Consider the following 23,895-nt stretch of genomic DNA (forward strand, 5'->3'; position numbering starts at 1 on the left):
TTCTCTTCACCAAACATTTATTAAGCATCTGTGCTTCTCAAAGAACAAGGCATCTTCTCTGTCTCTGCCAGGTTGGGCAGACTGAAGCCAATGTGAAGCCAATGGGCCTGTGCCCCAGGCACAAGACCCAGGCTGGAGCCTTCAGACAGACGCGCAGCTACCTCTAACAGGCTTAACAGTTGCTGAACCTACAACCAGAGTGCTGTGAGAACCTCCTCCTCAGGCCAGAAAGAACAGTGGGTACTCTTTGTCTTTCCTGGTCTCCTACAATGTCACAGCCCAAGGTGGGGTCACTCTCTGTTCTCGGGATGCGAAGGTTAAAAGACTTGCTGTCATGGAATGGAGATTTGTTTTTTAATGTTCGCAGGGGTGCTGATAAACAAAGGCAGTTAGTTAATGTTACTGAAAGTGGTAAGATGCTAGGGACAAGCTTGGAGCTCTCTTCCGCTCACTCCCCTCTGCAGCGCTGAGGACAGAACGTAGCACCTCATGGGCACAAGGCTAGCATGCTGCTGCTGCTCTACCACTAAGCTACGACCCCATCCTGGAATGGGGATCTTTTAAATTTTGTATTATATTTTATTTATTTATTGTGTGGGGGTGAGGGTGCCACTGCAGGCAATGTGGACGTCAGAGGAGCCCTGGGGAGAATTGGTTCTCTCCTTCCATCATGTGAGTTCCAAGGATCAAACTCAGGTCATCAAGCTTCCTGGCAATCACCTTTACCCACTGAGCCATCTCACTGGTCCTGGAGATTTTTTTTTAAATCTTTCTTAGATTTATTTGTTTTGTGTATATGAGTGTTCCACCTGTACATAAATATGTGCACCGCACACATGCCTGGTGCCTGTGAAGGTCAGAAGGAGGTGTCACATCCCCTGGAACTGAGTTGTAGATGGTCATGAACCACTATGTGGGTGCTGGGAACTGAACCTGGGTCCTCTGTAAGAGCAACAAGTGCTCCTTAACCACTGAGCCATTGCTCCAGCCCCTGGAGATATTTTTGGTAAGGGAAGGAAAAGCTGGGTGAGAAATATATACCCTGACTGAGCCCGAGACAAACATCCTCAGCAGCTCCAGGACGCTGGACCAGAAGGAGGAGGCAATCTACGTAGACCGAGGCCTCGGGGACCTGGTGTGGGAGCAGGGGAGCCACCGCCAATGCTGATGGCTGCTTCATAACCACAATGCCAGCCATTTTTCCGGAACAACTTCCCCTGAGCCTTGAGGACCACCAGAGGGAAGACCTTCATGTCCCCTCATCAGCAAGAGCCACGGAGCCCGGATGAGCTCCTACTCCATTAAAATTTTTGGCCACTTTTGGGCACAGGGCCAGCAGCACTAGCTCCAGGGTTACATTCTTCAAAGCTGTGATTGACATAGTCATTAGCAGGGAAGGGGTTCCTCAGGCAGGAGGGGTCTTGGGCTGTTGCTGCCTCGGTGGCTAGTTTCTCCTCCAGTACCAGAGCTGGGTTAACATCAGGTCCTGCAGAAGAGAAAGAAGAACATGCACCCATGGTCAGAGAGGCATGCGGATGGCACAGGCATCCCAGCTAGGGATGCAAATCCAGAAAGTGGGAGCTGGGCTCCGACTTCACCTGCACCCCTTTGCTCCCGCCTCAGCCTGCCAACAGCCATTTCAGCCAGCATTCCCACCACCCTCACTAGTCGGCCTCAACAGGCCTGCTCTCTCAAGGGCATCCCTGACAGCCAGGCTCTCTCTCCCTGCCTTCCTGGGGCCATCTGGTACTGACACCACAAGCAAACCTGCTCTAGAAAGCACTGTTCCTTACTCTGTACCACAAACCCAAGGCACAGGGCAACCAGGGCTCTGTACTTACCATGTGCCATTCTAGTCTCTGCCTACGTACCCCCAGTTTCAGGGTATTCCCGGCTACAGTACAGCATTGAGGATGATGGGAGGCTTGCAAGGTCCTTGGTGCTCCCCAGCCTCTGTCAGTCTAGAAACTTCCAGTCCATGGCTGGAGCATCTCCCAGGACTGGTACTTACTGTCCCTAACACATACATTCTCCTCCCCAAAGATGGCCAGTGGGATCCTAGAGGTGACTCAAGTGTCACCAAAAAATAAACGGACATTGTGGCAAGTATTAACAACTGGCATCGGTAGCCAACATTCCCAGGTTTTCTCTAAGAAAATATTGGATGACAAGGTCAGAGTTTCAGCCACGAGGTCAGTCACTGAAGTACTGGCAAGATTAGCATAGAGTCAGAAATAATCTAATGACCAACCGTTGCAAGCTACCTGAATAAACGGTTGAGGACATGAGACAGATGAGGGAAACACACTTCTCCCTCGAGTGCTTGGGAGTTAAGCACTGTGAAGCACCATTTCAAATCTACTAAAATCATTATTAGTTCTAATAAGTTCTTTAGACTATGTTGTAAGCACTCCTTCTGCCGTTTGTGTCCCTGTAAATAAGCAAAGATGTTGCAGGATGGGGCAATCCGCCTTCCTAAGCAGCAGCTATGGGTTTCTTCCTTGCTATTCTGGCTGCCTTGAGAACGATCAGCCAGACAACCCTGCCATAAGATGAACACACCCCCTGGTGGTGATGCCGGAGAACTGTTGTAACTGATGCTAACAGGCTATGACTGGCCCAAAGCACAAGCCAAGTGACGTCATTGATTCTAAGAGGGAAAGCTGCGATTGGCCCAAAACAGAGACTCAGTGATGACAATTGATGTTAAGAGGCAAGCCTGTGATTCCAAACATATAAACTGATTGACCCAAACACAACTCTTGCTATATATAAGCAAGCTGCTTAGAGCCTACTCAGGCAGTCTCACGGGCTGCCCCCTGGTGTTGCAACTTCAGGCCTTTGGAGTGCCCACCCTCTTGGGTGACCTTTTCTTCCTTTTAGAAGTGTGGCTGAGCTGGTAACAAAGGGACAAAGGAAGTAGCATGGGCAGAACACTGTGCCGGTGGCTCCGGTAGCCGCACAAGCAGAGACAGCAGCTGGGCAGCAGGCTGCTTGGAGCCACGGTGCAGCTTTAGAGCAGCCACGGCAGGAAGAAGGGTGACAGGTGGAAAGAGATGGCGGGGAGGGCAGAGAACTAGACTCTGAGGAACTGCAGAAGAGAAGCTGCCTGCTCAGATTGCCCGTGGAGTCAAGTCCCCAGGGCCAAAGGTGTCAACAGCCTGGGCTGAGGGCAGTAACTCCGGAGGCCACAGGAATCAGGGTCCTCACACCCCAGGACCTCCATCCGGGCTCTAGTACTAAAGGTGCCACGGCTGTTGCTTCCAGCTGCCTTCTGCCACGGCTGCTCCCCTGCTCAACACTGAAGAGCTCCCCGTTGCCTGCTGCCCATGATTCCTACCCAGGTGAAGGAGGGGGGAAGATAGAGCATACAACGGGGCAGTGTTTTCAAACTATGAGTTTTTACCCACTAAGGAATCATTAAATGAAACTTGTAGGTCAATACCAGAATTTTCAAAGCAGTGATAGGAAAGAACCAAAAATAGCAGAATGCTTCGTGTATTAAGAGAAAGTACTATTTTGTGAGATACTTGTCCTGGTTACATATGTTTGTTTGTGTGCCCACACACATCATTTCTCAGTGTAAAATATATTTCTGTGCTTAGGTGTGACTCCGTGGTACAGCACTTGCCTAGCTCGTACAATATTCTGGGTTCCATCCCCAGAAGCACTGGGAAAGTGTGTGTGTGTGTGTGTGTGTGTGTGTGTGTGTGTGTGTGTGTGTGTGTGCACAAAGGCCATGTTTAAAAGTCCAACAGAGAAGTGTGACAGGCCACACAAACAGTGCTGAGGACACAGTCAGTTCCCAAAGAAAGGTGCTTGCAAGCATTTTAAATGAAAAACAAAAGCTTCCAAAGTACAGCAAAAGGTCACAGTCCCGACCTGGACTCCAGGAGTTTTCCAAGGGAGTAGGCACCGTTCTGGTCAGTATTCATAACTGTGACATCCTGGCAGAGGCGGGCACGGGTACTCACCCAGATAGCTGAGGGCAACCGGCAGGAAGACCAGACCATGCAGCAGGCCCAGCAAGGTGATCAGGAGGTTGAGGCGGAAGAAGAAGATCTGGATGAGCTGGGCATGAGCAAAGCCCAAGATGAGGATGCCTGGGAAGTTGGTCATAGCCACTCCAGCAAACACCTGGGTGGAGTGGGGGGGGGGGTCTTAGCCAGGAGTCCAGCAGGACGAAAGGGTCAGGTGGAGCACAGGATGACCCACCCCTCTCCACTCACCGCACTGCCCATGGAGGCAGTAGCATCCTTGGCCCTCTCCAGCCGGGTAGGCTTGGTGCTTATAGCAAAGGACCGGGTGATGTGGGACACGAACTCCACAGACATGCCCACTGCCTATAGGCGGACAGGGGAACTTCAGCTGACAAGGTAGAAGACAGGGAAGAGGCCAGGCAGGTGTCTAGAGCCTACACAGAACCCGGGGGGGGGGGGGGTAGCTTATGGGTTCAAATCCCCAACCGCCAAAGGCCACCAAAGGCCACCTGTGACCCAACCTGCAGGTTACCGTGACAAGGTTGATGAGGGACACAGCGTTGTAGCTGATACCCCACACGGCCATGAGGCCGATGGTGTCCACGAGGATCATGATGATGGAGAGCAGGTTGAGGATGCCCGAGCGCATGTCCAGGCCCAGCAGGAGGTAGCAGACCACAAAGGTGGGCACAAAGCAGAGAGCGAGTGTGAAGATTCCCTCGGGGAGAACAGTCAGGTACTGCTGATAGAACACATTGGAGATCCTGCCAGAGAGCAGGGCATGGTCAGAGCGCCCGCCATCAGGGGGGAAGGACATCCCACCGCAGAAGGGAAACATTAGACTTAGGGGTTTGAGCTGGATGCTGACCCGTGTGAGAAACGGGCAAGCCCCGAGCCATCCCAGGGGACACCAGAGACAACGGCGGTCCTCATCCCTCAAGATCATTCAAAAGCCGGCAGCCCCCCAACACCTCCCACATCCCTGACCCAGCCCCCCCCCCCCCCCCGCCAGGTCTCACGTGTAGGGGAAGACCTCAAAATTTGGGTCTGTCCCAGGCACTTTCCGGAGTTCAGCTGTGATATTGGCTGCTAGCAACCGGGACGTCCGGAGAGCTTCTGTGAAGTCCTGTGAGTTCCTCAGGGGCTTGTGGTAGGCCATGAACTGGGAGGCTGAATGACCCCAGCACATAAGAGAAGGAGAGTCAAAGGTCCCCCCCCCACTCCCATATCCCAGAGACAGTGACATTGGCATGATCAGACTGGGTTCAGGGTTCTGCCAGTGCTGCCTGAAAGTCCTAATTGATTTTCTACAAGATACCTGCATTTTCTTAGTTATTTTTAATGTGTACGAGTGTTTTGACTGCATGTGTGTCTGGGCACCACATGAACTCCTGGTGCCCATGGAGGCCAGAAAAGGGCACGGGATCCCCTGTAACTGGAGTTAAAGGCAGTTGTGAGCTGCCATGTGGGTGCTGGGAGTCAGACTCGGGTCCTCTGGAAGAGCAGCCAGTGCTCCGAAACTCTGAGCCATCTCTCCAGCCCCAAGGCCTGCATTTGCACTTTGTATCAGCCACACACACACACACACACACACACACACACACACACACACACACACACACACCTAGCTGCTCCTGCCACTCTTTGAGACCAAGACTGACCTTGACAGATGAAGCCTAAAAGATCATCCTTGGGGACTGGCTGCTCTTCCAGGGGGTCCTGAGTTCAATCCCCAGCAACCACATGGTGGCTCACAACCATCTATAATGAGATCTGGTGCCCTCTTCTGGCCTGCAGGCAGAACACTGCGTACATGTGTACATCATAAATAAATATTTTTTAAAGAAATCACCCCTGCATACCTAACCTATAACCCCAGTACCCCAGGCTGAGGTAGGAAAATTACTGCAAGTTTGAGGCTGGTGGGGGCTAGAGAGTGAGAAACCAAATCCTTTGTATGCTTTCAAAACATGCACTGGATTTTACATAGAAAGTTATAGACTAATGTGGGCTATGTGACACCCTGTCTAAAAAAAAATTAATTTTTCAGTTTGCCTATTCCTATAGAAACAGACTAGAAAGGCAGACAGGCAAACAAAAATGAGTGAATTATTAGAGCGGTGGCTTAGGGATCCTGCCAATAAGTACAATAAACAACATTTGCTAATTGTGTTCAGTAGGTATTGTGTCAGCATAGGAAGTGAGGCCATGCACACACAGGGAAAACACAGACAGATGAGACACAGTCTTAGTGTACTAGGCGCCTGTGAAGCCTGGTGTCAGACCTGAGCACCTGCAGGTAGCTCACAGCCAGAGGGACAGTCATCCCCATCCAGGGACATGGTCTAGCAAGTCTCAGGCAGGGCTTGGGCATATCTAACCATTCCCTGATGATGCTGATTCTGGTGTGTGTGGGGGGGTGGGGTTCCCTCCAAGAAACAACCCACACCTCTGTCCTTGACACCCACTTCCTTTTGTCCACATGGGTTCTGTACGCCTTTGCTGCCTAGAGATGCAGACCAGGGTAAGGTGGGCTGCCTGCCCTCTTGGAAGATAGGGACGTTATAGAACAGTTAGCTGGGAGGATGGAATGAGCGTGCTACAGTTTGTAGCCAGTAATTCCAACTCTTGAGTTGTTTCAGTAAGAAAGGAAATCATTCAAAGCTCCCCCATCTCCCACAACGGCTCCACCAGGGTACTCAACACTGGCATGTACAGATGTAACTACAGCTGGCTGCCTCCCTGCAGAGGGCTGTCTGGTTCTGCTACCTGCTGTGTTACGCTGCCAGCACGCTGGATCCTTCTCCCCGCCACCCCCACCTCATCCCACTACACAGAGGCCTCCTACCTCATTTAGCCATCCGCTGCTGCCGACATCCCCACGTGAGATACACGCGAGTGACTATGTGTCAAGGTGAGTAGCTCCCAAGTATGACATGAGCTGTTAGAAAGGCTGCCACCCATTCACAGTGGCCATGGACTTCGGGTCAAAGAATGGGTGAAGACCTAGCTCGTGGAGCTGGGAAGTAGGTTCCCCGCTGGCAGACCCAGGACAGTTACACACACACACACACACACACACACACACACACACACACACACACCAGACACCAGACACACACAGACCCAGGACAGTTACACACACACACACACACACACCAGACACCAATCAGACACATACACAGGCGCTCTCTTGGGGGACTCTACAGCAGCTAGCTGACTTGAGACCTCCTCCCCAAACTAGGCCACACTTACCTATAACCTGGCCATCTGCGCTCAAATTCACGGAGGTTCTATACGCTGCTAGACCCCTGCCAAGAGGAGGCCAGAGTCAAGGCTTAGTGGGGATGAGACCTTGTCCTGTCAACCCGCCCACCGTACCCCAAGGAGGTCTTGCACCCCTCTGCCCACCACCTCCAGAACCCACAAGTCTACCCCATCTCCAGCAGGAGTCACTCTCTGAACCTACCCTTTGGGACATCTGATGTTGGGTGGGTCGTTCAGGAACCAGGGCAGGTACTTGTGAAACTGTTCCGCCGTGGGCCTCACGGGGCCCAGAGTGAAGTCCATGCAGTTTTTTAAACAGTTCAGGGAAGCTGCAGGGAGGGAGGGGAGACTCTGGGCAGTGACACACCGGACAAGGTGACCCCTGTCCTGACTCCCACTCGGTGCCCCAATCCAAAGTCCCCCGTTCTGAGGGGTTCACACCTGCCACCCCCTGTTGGGGGAGCTGTGCCCCTCTTGGTCCCTGCAGGCTGGCAGGAAAGGGAAGTTAGGTCAAGAAATGGGTTGTCTCAGAGCCGTATACCCAGCACCCCCACATGCGGGGTTATAGCTCCACTCCAACTCCACTGCCCACTGCCCCCAACCAGCACGTGCTACAGGCAAAGGCATCATCCTCCAGGAGCTGCACAGGGATGAATCCCAAGGCCTAACCTGCCTGAACCCCTATTTAGTGGGTTCTTTCTTTTCTCTTGCCTCAGTTTCCCTAAGCTGTAATGGACCATGAGCCCCCTGCAGTCCCACACTCACTATCGGTTGAAGGACAGAAATCACCCTTATTGGGGCCGAAGCTATAAAGGCGGCAGCAGGAGGATGGGGTTAGCCAGTCGATGAAGTCGTCTACCCAGGAGGACGCAGCAATTGCCAGGTAAGACCTGCAGCCAGACAATGGGAAGTGGGGAGAGCCAGGGAACCCCATGGTGACTCCTTCCTGACCCCTGCCCTGGGCCGCCTCTGGCTTTGTTAGCCACAGGAAGAGAAAACAGGAGAGGAGGCAGAGAGGGAGCAAGTCGGGGTGTTGGGGAGACCAGCCACTTACTGCTCAGGGAATTCGGTGGCATACTGGATCTTCTGGGTTAGGGAGAAGCTGTCACAGCCCGCACTGGAGCAAATGGCATTCATGCCTGCCTCGCTGGAGAAGTTGTAGCCTGAGGTGGTGACAAAGTACACCGGAGGCCCCACTTCAAAGTACCGGTTCAGATAGAGGAAGTAGTCTATCAAGTAGGAGTCCTGGGAAAGATGAGAATCTGTGAGTCTCAGGAGACCGTATGCACCCATAATGGCCTTGCCCCACTTCATACAGAGGTACATGCTGAGAAGTCTGTGCAAAGGCACCTGCTGGGGTAAATGGAGAGGTATACAGAGGAACACATTCAGTGGTACACACACAAGGCAGACGCTCAGACGTATGCACACAGATACACGCTCAGATATGCGTGCTCAGAGGCACATGTAAATGAACTTGCTCAGAAGTATACAGAGTGCATGCACACATACATACAAGATACAGACGGAGGTACACACAGAACTGTGTACTTAGAGGAACAGGCCCTGATACACACAAGAAGTACACACCAAGATACACACAGAGAGGTCCCAGGAGACAGCAAGTAGACCGATATTTGCATTGTAAGAATTTCAGAAAGAGAAGAAAAATGAAAGGAACAGATTATTTGAAGAAATAATAGCCCAAACTCCCCCAAATTGATGAAAGACATAATACAAACACTAGAGGAATTCAGCAAGGTCTAATAGAACAAACTCAAACAAATCTAGCCCAAAGCACTTGGTTATGCCCTGTCAAAAGCCAGCATCAAAGGGCACTGGAGACAACCCAAGAGAAATGGCTTGTCACAAGGGAGGGATACGACTCGCATTGGTTTCCACATTTCTCATCTGCAACCTTGAAGAAGGTGGATTTATACATTCAAAGTACTAAAGGGAAAAAAGAATCTTACTTCCAGCAAAACTGTCCTTCAGAGGGGAGGGCTAGGGATGACACTCGGGGTGAGCGCGCATGCCTGGCATGCAGGGAGTCAGTGGCTTAGACCTAGCGTGGTGGCGCACACCTCTAGTCCCGTGACTTGAGAGACTGAGCCAGGCGATCTCTGTGAGTTCAAGGCCAGCCTGATCTATGTAGTAAGTACGTAGCAAGGCAGGGTTTCATAGTGAGACCCTGTCTCAAAACTAAAAGTGTAGGAGGATGTGGTTCTTAGAAGAAACTAAAACATAAGTAAACAGAAACACATCCCGTGTTCATGGTCTGGATGACAAATATTGTTCCAGTATCAGTACTACCAAAGCAAAGCCATCTAACGATTCAGTGCAATCCCCGTGCATAAATACCAATGACAGTTTTTGAAGAAATCTAAAAATTTCAAGCTAAATTCAAATATAATCTCTAGAGAACTCAAACAGACCAAGAAGTCTTGACAAGGAATAAATTTGAGAGACTCACACTTTCTGATTTGAAATTTGACTAATATGCGTGGTGGTGACCCATTACTTGAATCCCAGCACTCAGGAGGCAGAGGCAGGTGGATCGCTGTGAGCTGGAGGCCATGTTCCAGGACAGGCTCCAAAGCTACACAGAGAAACCCTGTCTCGTAAAACAAAACAAAACAAAAAACCCAAAAAAACAAAAAGCAAAAGCAAATTGAAACAATTATAAAGCAGGCAGCAGTGCTGCTGGGAGTCTTGAGAGACCAAAGCAAGAGGACAGGGCGTTTCAGACCATCCTGGGCTACAGAGTGAGACCTGGCCTCAGCAAGACAAAAGAATCCACCACTACAAACAGATACTACTTGTACCCTGTACTATGACTGGAGAGACAGAGACAGAGAGACAGAGAGAGAAAGGAAGGAAGGAAGGAAGGAAGGAAGGAAGGAAGGAAGGAAGGAAGGAAGGAAGGAAGGAAGGAAGGAAGGAAGGAAGGAGGGAGGGAGGGAGGGAAGGAAGGAAGGAGGGAGGGAAGGAAGGAAAGGAGAAGGGAGGGAGGGAGGGCGGAAGGAAGGAGGAGGAGAAGGACAAAGAGAAAGAGAAGAAGGAGAAGGAGGAGGAGGAGGCGTAGGAGGAGGAGGAGGAAGAAGAAGAGGGAAGAGGGAAGAAGAGGAGGAGGAAGAAAGAAGAAGACTAAGACAAAGCAAGTTCCAGGACAGCCAAACAGAGCTGTTTGTTACACAGAGAAAAACTGTTTCAAAACAGACAAACAAACAAAACGGACAGCGGGGTATGACTTTATAGCTTACTATAAAGCACTTTCCCAACAAAGTGGGAGATCCCAGATTTGATCCCAACACTGAAAAAAAAAACACAGACAAATAACAAATGTTGGGGCTGGTGAGTTGGCTCAGCAGTTAAGAGCACTTGTTGCTCTTCCAGAGGACCCGGGGTTCAGTTCCCAGCACCCACAGGACGACTCACAACCATCTGTAACCTCAGTCCCAGGGCATCTGACACCCGTCTTTCTGATTTCTGCAAGCACCCAGCACCCACATGACACATAAACCAAACAAGCATCAGTGAGGAATTCACACAGAAGGAAATAGCAGTCCCTGTGTAGATAGCCACACAGAGAGACCTCCGATACAGGGCGTCTATTATGGCCTGAGCCAGCACTCAGCCCTTGCAATTAATAAACATGGATGTAGTTTCCGCATGGTGCCAAGCCTTGTCTCATGTGTCCTCCCAAAACAAAACCACCCTCTGGCACTGCTGCCCCTCCCAGGTCTCAGGACCAAGGGCTGAGAAGAGGAAGCTCACCTCGGGCAGAGCCAGTTCCTGGTCCAGCCCCACACTGATGTGGCACATGAGGTAGAGATTTGCTCCAAACAGGGTCAGAAACAGCAGCAGCTAAGGGAGAAACTGGCACATGAGAACCTCTCCCCAAACAGCCTCCATCTTCCCCCAAACTTGAATGGCTTTGTTGGGGATTCTGGGAAACACCCTGGAGTTGGACAGACTCAAGCTCTAGCCGCAAGTATCCGCCCTGGACCTGGGCAGCCACCCCACCATGCTCCTTCCGGTCTTTCTCCCAAAGTGGCACAGCCCCCCCCCCCCCCCCCCCCCCCCGCCCCTCAGCCCACGTACCACAACAGGTCGGGTGAAGCCGTGCAGCAGGAAGGGAGCGTATATCTTCCGGAAGAAGCGGAGTAAGAGCCCCTCTTTTTGTTCAGGTTGGGGTAGTTTCCCCTTCGAAAAGCAGCATAAGAAGTCGGGGCGAGAGGCCTAGAGAATGACAACCTCTCAAGACCAGGTCCAAGGCAGACCCCAGGAACCACCCCACCCAGGGAAGCCCCAGAGATGGCCACTGCTATTTTTGTTGCTTTTATTTCCTGCCTTAATCAAATACTGAATTTTACATCATTAAAAAACCACCAGCTTGACTTCTGTTAATGTTATAATTTATTTTGTAAACCTACATACTTTTAGGAGGTTTGATTATACTCCCAAAAATAAATTCTCTTTCTGTGGGAAATGACAGAACACAGAGCCCAAACATCCTCTGTCAGAATAATGCTTCTGCCCCCTACCCAGCTCTCCTGGCTATCTCTGTGGTAGTAATGCCACATCTTCCAGTGAATGTGGGGACCCAGGCAGGGTAAATCCCTTGGTCCTGCTCTAGTTGGCGTTACCTCTTGCCTCTTGCTATCCAGGGAGAGTAGGGCCACAAAGGCAGTCATCTGGAGCAGGAAGTCGAGGATAATCGCTAAGCCAGCGGTCAAGGCAAAGGTCCTCACAGCTGGCATGGGGGTCAGGGCCCCTGTTGAGGGCACAGAGTCTGTCAGATCATCCTGGCATGGCGGGCCAGATGTCAGCACAGACGGTTTAAAACAGGAAATGCCCACTGCCTTCTGAGAACCTCGCCCCCACACAGACTAAGCTCCTGTGCGGGGAAGGACAGCCCTCGCTCACCTAGAAAGAAGCAGATGGCCTCGGAGAGGCTGCACAACAGCATGCTGGGGGCCACACTGCCCAGCGTCCGGCCGATGTGAGCCTCTCGCTCTTCCCCAGGCTTCCTAGGCAGCCTCTGTGCGGGCAAAGAGAGGGACTTTAAAGGCCTGCAGCAGGTTGGTGAAGGACTTAGCGTCCTGGCCAAATCTGAGGAACTGCCAGACCTTCTGGAGACAGAAGAGCCTCCTAACAACTCACAGCCACACTTTCTGCTTCTGTGTTGTGGCCTGAAGAACCACTCAGTGTGTAGTAGATATGAAAGGACCAAGCATCCTTGTCACTAAGCTCTTGACAGCAAAGAGGTGTTATAGGGACTCTGGTTTGTGCTTGCCATGGGATACCACACGCAGTAGTGTAAGGCAGGAAGGAGGCAGCTCTAATACACGAATACAGAAAGCTCACTGGACAGTGTATGTGTTCAGCTGAAAGCAAGTTCAAGATGACACGAGAAGTCTGAGTGAATTTGTGTCAATCCAGGCTACTTCCTACACGTAGAAGGCTGCAGAGAAGAGTCTTCAAGAATGCCAGCAACTCTGTGTGGCCTTCGTCTAATGAGGATGTTGGGTTGCCGGTGGGTATGAAAAGCCCCTCCCTTCTTACCTGGTACTCAAGAACAAAGATGAAGATGTTGTCCGCTCCCACGGCCAGCACCAGGAAAGGTACCACTTGGATGATAACCAGAGAGGAGGGGACACCCAGGTAGGAGTAGAAGCCCATGGAGGCCACGACTGCTCCCAACACGACAGCCACCCCACCGAGGCCCAGAGTCGCCTTGGAATCCACCTGCAATGCAACTAGGTTCAGCCGGTTGGCTACCAGAGCACCTGCCCGGACCCTCCTTATTCCCCAGGTTGGGTGAGGAGCCGAGGGTACTCTTGGTGTTCACAGGTGCTCAGTGCCTCCCACCTCAATAAAGAACCCATATGTGTGTTAAGGTCTCTATGCTAAACCATCCTCCCTGGGGCAGGCCCGTGGCACCCAAAAGTGCAGGTGTGTCTGGCTGCATCTTCCTAGAACTGTGTTGCATGGCCTTTTAAAACGGTAGCTTAGCGTGTGGATCGTGGGGCTATGTTAGAGGGCAGGAAGAAAACTCTGGGCCTTTCAACACAGCGCACACCCGAGAAGTACTACCCTTTGAGGGGTTTTCTTGGAACGTGTCTAACTTGCTATGTTGAGGAGCCCTCGCTACTGAACGCTTTAGAAGGCCCTCTGGAGATGTCCTGGGCTCTGAGTCCCGCTTGCTCTGCCCCTCCCGCTCTCACCACTATTCGGCTGCATTTGGAATAGCTGCCCAGGGCCAGGGAGATGTACAGGAAGACGATAATGTAGCTGATGGCGAAGACAGGCAGGTCCTGGATGGTGGTGCGGTTGATCTCATCCTCCAGAGAGCGCTATGAGGACACAAACAGGTCACTGGCCACATACTGGGTCTCTTTGGTGAGTGGCCCCGCTGAGGCTCTGGGGTACTACAGGAGCCTCTAACACAAGCACTGCATCAGGGTGGGCCCAGGCTTTCACTGCCCAGGGCCGTTCAGGAACAAGTACGGCCAGGATGTGCATTTGACTGGAATTGGCCCAAGATGATTAGGGATGGCAAACATGGAACCAGGAACTCTGCGGGGGGGGAGGGGGGGGGGGCCGGTGTGTGTGTGTCCCTACCTCAGCTGAGAATGCAATTCGGAACTTGTCAGCCGTGCTGTTCTGAAAGTCTTGCATTTCCTTCAAAAAAGCCTCCTCCCAGAGCTTAGCCTGGGCCATGCGGGGATCATCCGCGGGGTAGTTATTGAGCGAGAAGGTCATGACCAGCGCCTCCGCCTCGGAGTAGTCCGTCCCTGGGAAGAGAAACTCTGAGCCTCCCTCCTAGTACACCTTTGCCCCTCAAGTTGTGCCCTCCCCCCATTCCTCCTCCTCTCCTGCTTCCCCACCCCAACAATAGCCTTACCCAATGCCCCAATTCCCTTTCCCAGCACAAAACCAGGGCTCCCAGGCAGCATTGAGAGATGAGGGGAGGGGCTGGAGAGATGGCTCAGCCATTAAGAGCACTGGCTGTTCTTTCCAGGGGTCCTGAGTTCAATTCCCAGTAACCACATGGTGGCTCACAACCATCTATAGTGGGATCTGATGCCCTCTTCTGCAGATAGAGCACTCATATACAAAAAATAAATTAATCTTAGAGAGAGAGATGAGGGGAATGGCAGAGGGGAGGTGGGAAGCATCCTCTGCAGCCCCCTTAAGCCAGGTCCCCAGGTACTGGAAACACTCATCACACCCATCACCATGGCCTCTCCCTTCTGCCTATTATTCCTGCCCCCAAGTTGCCCCTTCACTTACCTTTGTACCCCCCGACAGCAAGGAAGGGGAAGACAGGGGCGCCGTAGTCAGCGATGCAGCTCAGACCCAGAGACGTGCCATCTTTGAATGTGAGAGGGGCACTAGAGGGGAACCACAAAGGGAAAGAGACTTTCCTGTCGCTGCCTGGTCTCTTTGGCCCCACCCTACCCCGGGCCCTCAACTCCCTGAGTGAGGAGCAAAGGCTTCAGACTGCCTGGCCCAGAGGGTTCAAAATGACCATCTTTCCATAAGGTGGTCTACTGTGGTCCCCCAGTCCATAGAACGAGGTAGGGGCTGCCTCAGGTGTCCCCCTTGGACGGGTACTGTCTCTCTGTGCTTCACATTTCCCCTTCCAGACCTGTCGTTACCTCAGCTCCAAATGAGCATCCCAGTTAAGTGAGAAAGCCCAGATGTGAGCCGTGACCATTTGCACAGGTCCTGCTGGTCTTCGTTTTCTCCCTCCCAGAGCCTGAACCCTCCAAGTGTTCAGTTGAGCCCTGGAGCTCAGAGCCACGTGTCTACAGCTACCCAGCCAGTGCTCTCGGACAGGCTTGTCCTCTTCCACGGAACCCTTTCTACAGAGCACAAAAGCTCTTTACACACATTCTCGGCTCTGAGGCGTGTATCAGTCAACAGCACCATCTAAGAGAGCCAGATTGCTGTGTGGCCTGAAGCAGCTTACCCGGTCTCCCTGAACCTCAGTTTTCCAGTGTGTGAAATAAGCACAATCAGCTCACCAAGAGTTGCGAGCATCCAACATCAAAATAAAGACGGTACCAGCCAGGCATGATAACATAGGGCTGCAACCTCCATTACTCAGGAGGCTGAGGGAAGAGCGTGAATTTGAGGACAGCCTTTCAAATAGTGTGACTCACGATCTTCAAACAAAATCAACAAGAGCAACAAAAATCACGCAGCATCTCGGATGGCTGATCTCCGATGCCTCTCCATGGCCCCTCTCTGTTCTGCTGTCTTGGAGAGATATCACAGACACCCAAGAAGCAGCCCGCCCTTGACACTCAGCTGAGGATGGACAGACAGCCAGTAGCATGGAGAGACAGCAGAGGCTTCCTCCTTTGATCTAGGGAATCTTAAAGAATGGGAGGCCTGGGCTCTGCAAGGTCAAAACTGTTTTCATAACAGCACTCGTGCCCTTGGGTGCTATAGCCCTCACCTGCCCTTGGGTGTAGGGTTGGGGGGAAGATGACCCTTTGGGGCCCTTCAGGCTCCACTCCTTTCTCCAGGAGTCCCCACCATTCCTGGCCCTCTCGCCACCCTTCCCTTGGCCCAGTGGCCTTGCTGGCATCCTGTTTATACCACCCAACAGGGGCAAAGCCAGAAGCAGAACCTCAACGGCATCAAGGTGTGGGTGAAACTGCCCCAGAACACCTGGTCTGATGCCTGGGACCAGAGACTAGCCGAGTGTTGGCCAAGTCCAAATGAACTTATTTCTAGCCAGTTCCTAGGCTATCAAAGGCCCTACAGATCCTGACAGAGTCGAGAAAACAAAATAGTACAAGCATAAACACTACCTGAGCCATCACCTGGGGATTTAAACTAAGACTACACCAAGGGCAGAAGAGAGGATTCAGTGGCTAAGTGCTGTTCTTGCAGAGGACCAGAGTTCGGCTCTCAGGATCCACCTGGCGGTTTACAACTGACCTTAACTCCAGTTCTTGTGAATCTAGCAACCTCTTCCGGCCTCTGCGGCATTGAGCACATATATAAGCCATGCGTATACATACAAAAAATATTTGTTCATATGAAATTAAAATAATTCTAAAAATTATTAAGACCACAGTAGGGGGCATCGTGGACAGAAAAACCATATGGACTGGAGTTGGAGGGACTATCAAGACAATATACTTGCAGAGACCAGGGATAAGATGGGAGCCAGCTCTGAGAAGAGAGACTCAAGGAGACTCCGGCACACAATGGCCCTGGTGGGCACACGTAGGGCTCTCCCTGACTCTGATGGAGCTGCATTCTGGCCTGGTTCTCAGGGGCGGGGGCATAGCAGCTCCCACCTGCTCCCCTCAGATCTACTCACTTTGCACAGTAGAGGAAGTGGTCCCTCCAGTCCACCAGCGAAGTCTGGCCACTGAGCGTCTGGTTGGCCGTGAGGAGCAGGAGCGTGCGGTTGTTCTGGAAGTACTGAAGGAAGCTATTGACACAGCAGTCAGAGAGGCTGGTGTTGTGCGGGTTGAGGGGGGCGTAGCAGATGTCCTGCAGGGAGATGTTTCGCTGTGCCTCGGGGGACCACACCTGCAGCTGCCGAAGCCTCTCTTGGAGCTCCAGCAGGTCCAGCAGCAGGTCCAGGGACAGGATCCCGCTGAAGTTCTTGGGCCCTAGCAGCAGGGAGTCGTACCTATAGCTGGACCTGTTCCGAGCCGTCACAAAAACCTGGTTGGTTCGAAAGAAGGGCCCAAAATGCTCGTCGTGGAAAGCCTTCTCTTCCCGGGCTTGGCTTCTGGGGGCCGACCAGAGTTCCACGGGGTCGGTGGTGAGTTCTATATACATCAGGCCGACTGACAAGGCGATCACAACCACTAAGGACAGTGCCAAGACGGTGAGTGGCCATGAGGCCACCCTTGTGCCCCAGCTCTGGAAAAACCGGCCAAGGACAGTATGAGGTGAGAATTTTCTCTTTTGAGGGAGGTTGGGGGCTTCCTGGGGGCCTGTTGTCTTGCCCTTGTTCCTGTTAGAAACCACTCGGAGACGCACAAGGATGGCAGTGAGCAACACAAAGACCAAAGTGAAGATAATGATGAGAGCCAGCCAGCCTGGCATTTTACCCATGTAGAAGGAAGGGCTCAGGGCTGGGGGCTGAGGAATGACAGGGCACGACGCTGCACAGTCCTGGCAGGAACAGGCCGCCAAGTCTGCACCCTGGGTCTCATTGCAGGGTGTGATCTCCCCATTCAGAGGCTGCATCCCATCCGGCAGGGCCTGGCCAGGCTCCAAGAGGTGGAAGGTGATGTCCAGAGGAGCCAGGCCATTCCCTGTGTCTCCCTGGAAGTTCAGCCAACGCTGGGCATTGCAAAGGGCAGAGCCGTACACCCCACACATGGTGCCCACGGCCAGTGATGCAGCCGCAGGGATGCGTACCCGGCTACAGGACTCATAGGCCTTCTCTGCAAAGCTGCGCTGGTAAAAGGCTTCATAGGCCACCACAGCTGGACGCTGCCCGTCGCCCCGCTTAGCCACACGGGTGACATTGATGAAGAGGCTCTGGTTAGGGCTGCAAGTGTTGTGGCAGTGCAAGCTGGCAAAATTGTCAGCGCAGGCTGGGCAGCGGGTGAGGAGGGCCTTGGTGATGGACATGCTCTTTTCTAACGACACCAGCTGATCGGCAGAGCAACAGGCAAAGGTGTCGTTGTCGCCATTGTACAGGCGGGGACAGATGCGCTGGAGGAGGGTCAGTTGGGCACCTGTGACAAGCTGGGCCGGGGTATTAGACAGGCAAGATACATTGGACAGTGACGTGAGGCCTCCAGACAGCTCTGGATTCTTCCCACACTCGTCATAAAAGGTGCAGAAGCCAGCCTTGTGAATGGGTGTGTATATCTCACCCTGGGCCTGCAGAGAAGACCAATAGCACCCATAAGCCCTCAGGATGGTTGACCTAGCCGAGCAGTCTCTGGGCAGTGAGAGGCCAGAGAGTGCATGGGAAGAAAGGACACCAAATAGGAGGCTGGGAGAGCTATGGGGAGGCTCGTGGGGCATGTGCTGTGCTTAGGGCGCCATGGAGGAGAGACACTCTCCCGGTGGACAGTGATAGGGTTAATCAGAAAAGGAAGTGATCGGATAGAGTGTGGCTTACACAGGTCACCGTGCAGAGGAGATGGAGAGGTGGAGGGACCCTCCTGCTGGCAGCCCGAGTCTCTAGGCTGTACTCCACACCAAGGCCAGGGTCCCCTGTAAAGGGTCTGTCCAAGAGCCTCCTGTCCCACATCCTGCATTACCAAATGCTATCACCCACCTCTGAGAACAAGCCAGGATGGTAACAAGACCTCCTCCCACAGCCCGAATATGTAAGGTGATGTTCACCTAGGATCCACCTCTAGCACCTGACTCAGTCCCCCACTTAACCACAGGCAAAGGCCCCATGCATCTGCCTCTCTGACCCCCTGTCCCTTCAACCCCTTCATCTGGAGACCGCTCCACCAGCACTTCCCTGTGGGCATGGGAAACCTCCCACGGCTGTGTGACCCTGCGTCGATAGCAGGTACCCAGCTTGCCTTGCCCTTAATGAGAGGCACGAAGAAGTAGCCACGAGCAACAGACTTACTGAATTCAGGAGTAGGGCCCAGAGCAGCCATCCCTGCAGGCCAGCTGCCATCCCAGGTCCAGGAAGTGATTAAAGAAAAGTAGGTCCAGGTCTCAGGGACAGCTGGGGAAAGCTGAGGCCTGGCTCCCGAAGTTACACATTAAGGCAGCTTCCTCCTCCTAGTGACAACCTTCGTCTGGCAAGTGGGGACCAATAGGGCTGTGCACTTCTGGTTAATGATTCACATGGTCTGTCCCCTCCTATCAGATGGCTCCATTCCACGTACCCCCTTCTTGGTAAACTTCCTAGTGACGGTGCTAGGGTCCCCCTGAAGCCTAATGTGGCTGGAGCCAGCTGGACAAGAGATGCAGGGTTGTACTTTCACTAGACCGGGAGCTGGCCTGGTTTTGGCCTTGGGGGATAAACGGAGCCGCAGAACGTCAACACTATCCTGGACTTGGCCTCCAACTTGCACTCTGACCCATTGCCTCTTCAGACCAACATCAAGGATAAGCTCAGACTCACCTCTGTCATCCTAGCAACGGAATCATTGATATTAGCACCGAGATAATAATGAGACACTGAGGGTAAAGTAATTCAGTGACAAAAGTCCCTTCAGGATCTGGCGGGACAGAGACCAGAGATCCCTTTGATCCTCTACTCTTCCTCCACACTCCTGCTCTGTCTGTTTCTTGGCCCTGGCCCTGGCCTAGACCACTGAACAACTCTGGTTAGGCGATCTGGGTGGCAAATCCCACCCAACCCGGGCCCAGGTACATGGTTTGCCTTCTGCTTCTTTCCAGTAGGAATCTTCCAGTCTTTCCTTGGACTCTTGCTATCGCCAAGATGGGTCAGGACATTGGCCCCTATTGCCAAAGCTGAGCTACTGATAATTGCCGCAAGGCCATTCATGAGGCTTACCTGCCAGACAGATGCAGGGAGGGGCCTCATCATCATCATCTAGTGTTCCATGGACTCTGGTGGGCTCAGAGGGGAGCTGCCCAGGCTTAGGTAGGGAACAGCAGAGGCTGAGGAGAAAGCTCAGGACCAGCAGCGATAACCCCACCCAACACCTCCAGGTTCTCTTGTTGCTCCCTGGATGGTATCCGCTCACTTCTGAGTTTGTCTTGAGTGTTTTCATTTGATTCCCCCAGATGCAGACCCTGGGACAAGGACCCTAGGACAAGCACTTGACTTGGAAGGTGACTTCAGGTTACAACAGTGGGGTGAGCAAGCAAAGGACCATGGGATATGAGGAAACCGATGAAGATGCATTCCAGACCAGCTCCTGGGGGGCTGGAGAGATGGCTCAGCGGTTAAGGGCACTGGTTGCTCTTCCAGAGGTCCTGAGTTCAATTCCCAGCAACCACATGGTGGCTCACAACCATCCATAATGAGATCTGGTGCCCTCTTCTGGCCTGCAGACATACAGACAGAACACTGTATACATAATTATTATTATTAATAATAATAATAAAAGACCAGCTCCTGTCCCTGAGACCTCCAGGACATAGAGGGGACCACCCCTAGAAGACCCCTCCTCGACCCGTTCCCCCAGCCTGCCCCCCAGTGGATAAGGGTGTGGCACTGTCCACACCTACAAGTCATTGATTGAGAACACTCCCCGAAGTCTGAACCTCGGGACATGTAGCCACTGTTTTTCCACATCACAAACCCTCAAAACAAGGAGTTACTACTGGTAGGGACATGGTAGTGTAGGCCTTTAATCTAAGCTCTCTGAAGGCAGAGGCATGTGGATCTCTGTGAGTTCAAGGCCAGCCTGGTCTACAGAGTGAGTTTCAGATCAGCCAGGGCTACAGAGTAAGACCCTGTCTCAATAAAATAAAATAAATTACTAGTCACATGAAAACCCCAATTGCCTAAATGAGACTTAGTGAAGCCCTGCCTTCTATATGTCAGTTCTCATGAGGGTTGCCCAGCTGTGCCCAGCCCAGCACCAGACAGGGTCCAGATCTGTGGTCTGAGTTCTTTTTTTTTTTTTTCTTGACAGGGTTTCTCTGTGTAGCTTTGCACCTTTCCTGGAACTTGTTTTGTAGACCAGGCCGGCCTTGAACTCACAGCGATCTGCCTGCCTCTGCCTCCCGAGTGATGGGATTAAAGGCATGCGTCACCACCGCCTGGCCTGAGTTCTTTTCTGAAGCCCAAAAAAGGCATGAGAAGCCAGGCGGTCGTGGCGCATGCCTTTAATCCCAGTACTTGGGAGGCAGAGGCACAAGGCCAGCATGGGCTACAGAGTGAGTTCCAGGAAAGGCACAAAGCTATGCAGAGAAACCCTGTCTCGAAAAACAAAAAAGAAAAAGAAAAAAAAAAAGGCATGAGAACTACACAATCACACTGAGGACACTGAGGAAGACTATCACCCAGAATCACCTCCATTACCTGTATGTGGGTCCCTCTAGGCCTTGCCCTGGCACATGGTCATTCATGAGCACGTGACACGGGCATGCACACCTGCTGGTCTCCCTGGGTTTTAACACTCCTTTGCCTTTGGTCTCTGATTAGCAAGTGTATTTGGAATTGTGGTCCACAGAGCGGCGGAGGTTCTCCCTTCCCAACACTGCAGGCTGGACTGGTTGCCAAGATTTCATTATTATAAATAAGAATCCACTCGACCCTTTTGTGTCTAAGATGTGTCGTTGTCTTCCTCTTCTTTTTTTTTTGGGGGGGGGGTGTATCTCCTTAAAATGTGTTCCCAGAGCTGAGATTTATGATTTTATGCATGTTTATGACTCTGAAGTGCAGAGTTCACTATTTCATTCCTCAGGCTAAATGAGGATTATCAGAAGATTATCAGATTCTGTTACTGGTATCCAGCTAAGGGTCAGTCCCAACCCTTACACAACAGACACTCAGTGACGCCAGCAAGCACAGTGTCTCATCACACTCTCATCTAATCGTGCATTATATTTGTCAGGCTTCACTACCATAGTAACTGTAGCATGATAAAAAGATACCTCGGGTTTTGGAGGTAGAGCTTAGTACTGAGACTTGAACCTATGGCTTGCACACGGTAAGCGTGTGCTACACCACTGAACTACACAGCCAGCCAGGAGATCTCGTTTTAACTCATTTTTATTATTCATACAATCACCTATGGCTACGATGTAGTTGCTCAGCAGCCGAGAGCAGCATCTCACACTACGCCAGGGGGCGGCTTGGGGTTGGGGGCAGACAGTCTTCTGGGGCCAGGTCTGAGTGTTTGCTTTGTAGTCTGTGGGAAAGCTTATGTAGGCAGGGCCCGAAGATGTGAAGAAGGTTCACTATCTGGCTTCTCTGTACTCCAGCAGCATGCAGAGATTGGGAGTCCATGTGGAAAGGCAGGGGAGGTGACATTGTCAAGCTAGTCACCCGTGTTATCTTTGCTGACCACCATGAATGTGAGTGGTCATACTTGTGGCTCTTTGCGGGTAACCAGCCTCCCATTGGCATATTCATTTTGCTATCTTCAGAACCAAGATCGTATTTGGTGTGGGGCTGTGCCTGCGGCTCAGAAGAGGGTGCTGCCCCTGTACTCTAAGCCCCCTTTGCCACAGACAGTGGCATGTGATCTATTTCTAGACGTCAGCATTAAATGTGACTTGCATAAAGGTGGGGTACTCAAGCCTTCCCCACTTTTCATACTCTAGACGGAACCCGGATATCTGGCGTTGTAGCAACCATCTTGTGGTACTGAAGTAACAATAAGTAATGATTTTTAAAATCAGGGAGGCTACCTAGCCGGGGGGGGGGGGGGGGGGGGGACCCTAGGATGACTGTGGCTTATAGTAAGTTTTGGTTTTACCCAATCACTGGGCATGCTTTAGTGAAACATTTCACTATTAGGATAAGAATTTGTACTGTATCAAGCTGATGAAAGAAAAAGCTGGCCATACTTTCAGGAGGGGAGGCTAAAATCTTTTTAGATTATGGATTAGCCTATAGAAAAATGTCTGCCGTAAACCAAACAGTGAAGGGGAAGATGAATAGGAAGCTCACTTACACAACTTAAGTAAAACAGCTCTCTGAACAGATGAAGATAGGTTTCTCCTGTATCCCAGAATCTAATCAATATTTGTATGTATAAATTCAGCTATCATTTGGCTTAAAAGGGCTTATTGGGAAATGTTATCATTTATACTATTTTCTACGGAGAAAATATTTTGCTGTTTAAAATAACCCTGGACTTTTAACCTGTTTTTATGTTCAAAAAATAAATAATTAAAAGCCAAGGTGATGGTTAATAAACAAAAAACAAAAAAAGGTCATTTGGCCGGGCGGTGGTGGCGCATGCCTTTAATCCCAGCACTCGGGAGACAGAGCCAGGCGGATCTCTGAGTTCGAGGCCAGCCTGGGCTACAGAGTGAGATCCAGGGCAGGCACCAAAACTACACAGAGAAACCCTGTCTTGAAAAAACCAAAACCAAAACCAAAAACCAGGTCATTCAGTATTCATGTGATGGGACTCCATTCCTCCTAATCCACCCATGAAACCATCTCACCCAGGTCCTATTGGAAAACTAGGTCTGTTAGGCCCAGAAGCTACCACATTCATTAAAGTATACATGTAATATACTTCTCCAAAAAAAAAAAAAAAAAAAAAACAGGTGATATCAGAAAGATAGCAAACAAGGAAACTCTAAGATAGTCTCTATACATAGAAACATTGATAAAACAAGCAGATATGTCAGAAACAACTTCGTAGGTGCTCAAAAATAAAAATAGATAAAGGTCTATAGCAACCAAGCAAACAATAAATTTTAAAAAAAAAGTTGCCCTGAAATTCTAGGACAGTTTTATGGTGCTTACTCACCCTTGCCCCGCCCCTTAGTCACACTTGCCCCACCCCTTACTCACCTTTGCCCCTCCCCTTACTCACCCTTGCCCCTCCCCTTCTCAGGGTGGCAGCTGTGTCTGCCTTAAAGGGACAGCAGCAGTTGTTACAACACAGAGAATTGCTCCCTCTGGGCAGGGATGATCCCAACACTGATGTGGTTATGCTTAAAGGTAGGTCGCTACTCAAAACCGTGCCTGGAGTAGAGTTTATAGGTAGAGACCTACAAAGGACCATCTAGCCCAAAG

General features: G+C 51.6%; 1 protein-coding gene across 1 annotated transcript; it reads right to left on the minus strand.

Annotated features, from left to right (window-relative positions):
- Positions 1–19,011, minus strand: Npc1l1 (NPC1 like intracellular cholesterol transporter 1). The gene is made up of 19 exons (XM_006972998.3): positions 18,838–19,011; positions 16,597–18,125; positions 14,547–14,647; positions 13,875–14,047; positions 13,478–13,606; positions 12,816–12,998; positions 12,177–12,291; positions 11,897–12,024; positions 11,352–11,489; positions 11,025–11,114; positions 8,302–8,492; positions 8,013–8,137; positions 7,450–7,576; positions 7,236–7,291; positions 5,000–5,150; positions 4,513–4,744; positions 4,230–4,343; positions 3,975–4,137; positions 1–1,486 (listed from the first exon to the last, which is right to left on the minus strand). The coding sequence occupies exons 1-19, from the start codon at positions 18,886–18,888 to the stop codon at positions 1,302–1,304; spliced, it is 3,981 nt and encodes a 1,326-aa protein (XP_006973060.1). The 5' UTR covers positions 18,889–19,011; the 3' UTR covers positions 1–1,301.
- Between the last annotated feature and the right edge of the window lie 4,884 nt (positions 19,012–23,895).

The sequence above is a fragment of the Peromyscus maniculatus genome, chromosome 10, assembly GCF_049852395.1.
Source record: "Peromyscus maniculatus bairdii isolate BWxNUB_F1_BW_parent chromosome 10, HU_Pman_BW_mat_3.1, whole genome shotgun sequence".
Lineage (NCBI taxonomy): Eukaryota > Metazoa > Chordata > Mammalia > Rodentia > Cricetidae > Peromyscus > Peromyscus maniculatus.

Coding starts and splice junctions, on each gene's coding strand:
- Npc1l1 (XM_006972998.3), bottom strand. CDS start 18,888: ATGGCAGCTGGCCTGCAGGGATGGCTGCTCTGGGCCCTACTCCTGAAT. Junction 12,292..12,815: donor TCTTTGTTCTTGAGTACCAG/GTAAGAAGGGAG, acceptor TTGCCCGCACAG/AGGCTGCCTAGGAAGCCTGG. Junction 7,577..8,012: donor TTTCTGTCCTTCAACCGATA/GTGAGTGTGGGA, acceptor CCCTCCCTGCAG/CTTCCCTGAACTGTTTAAAA.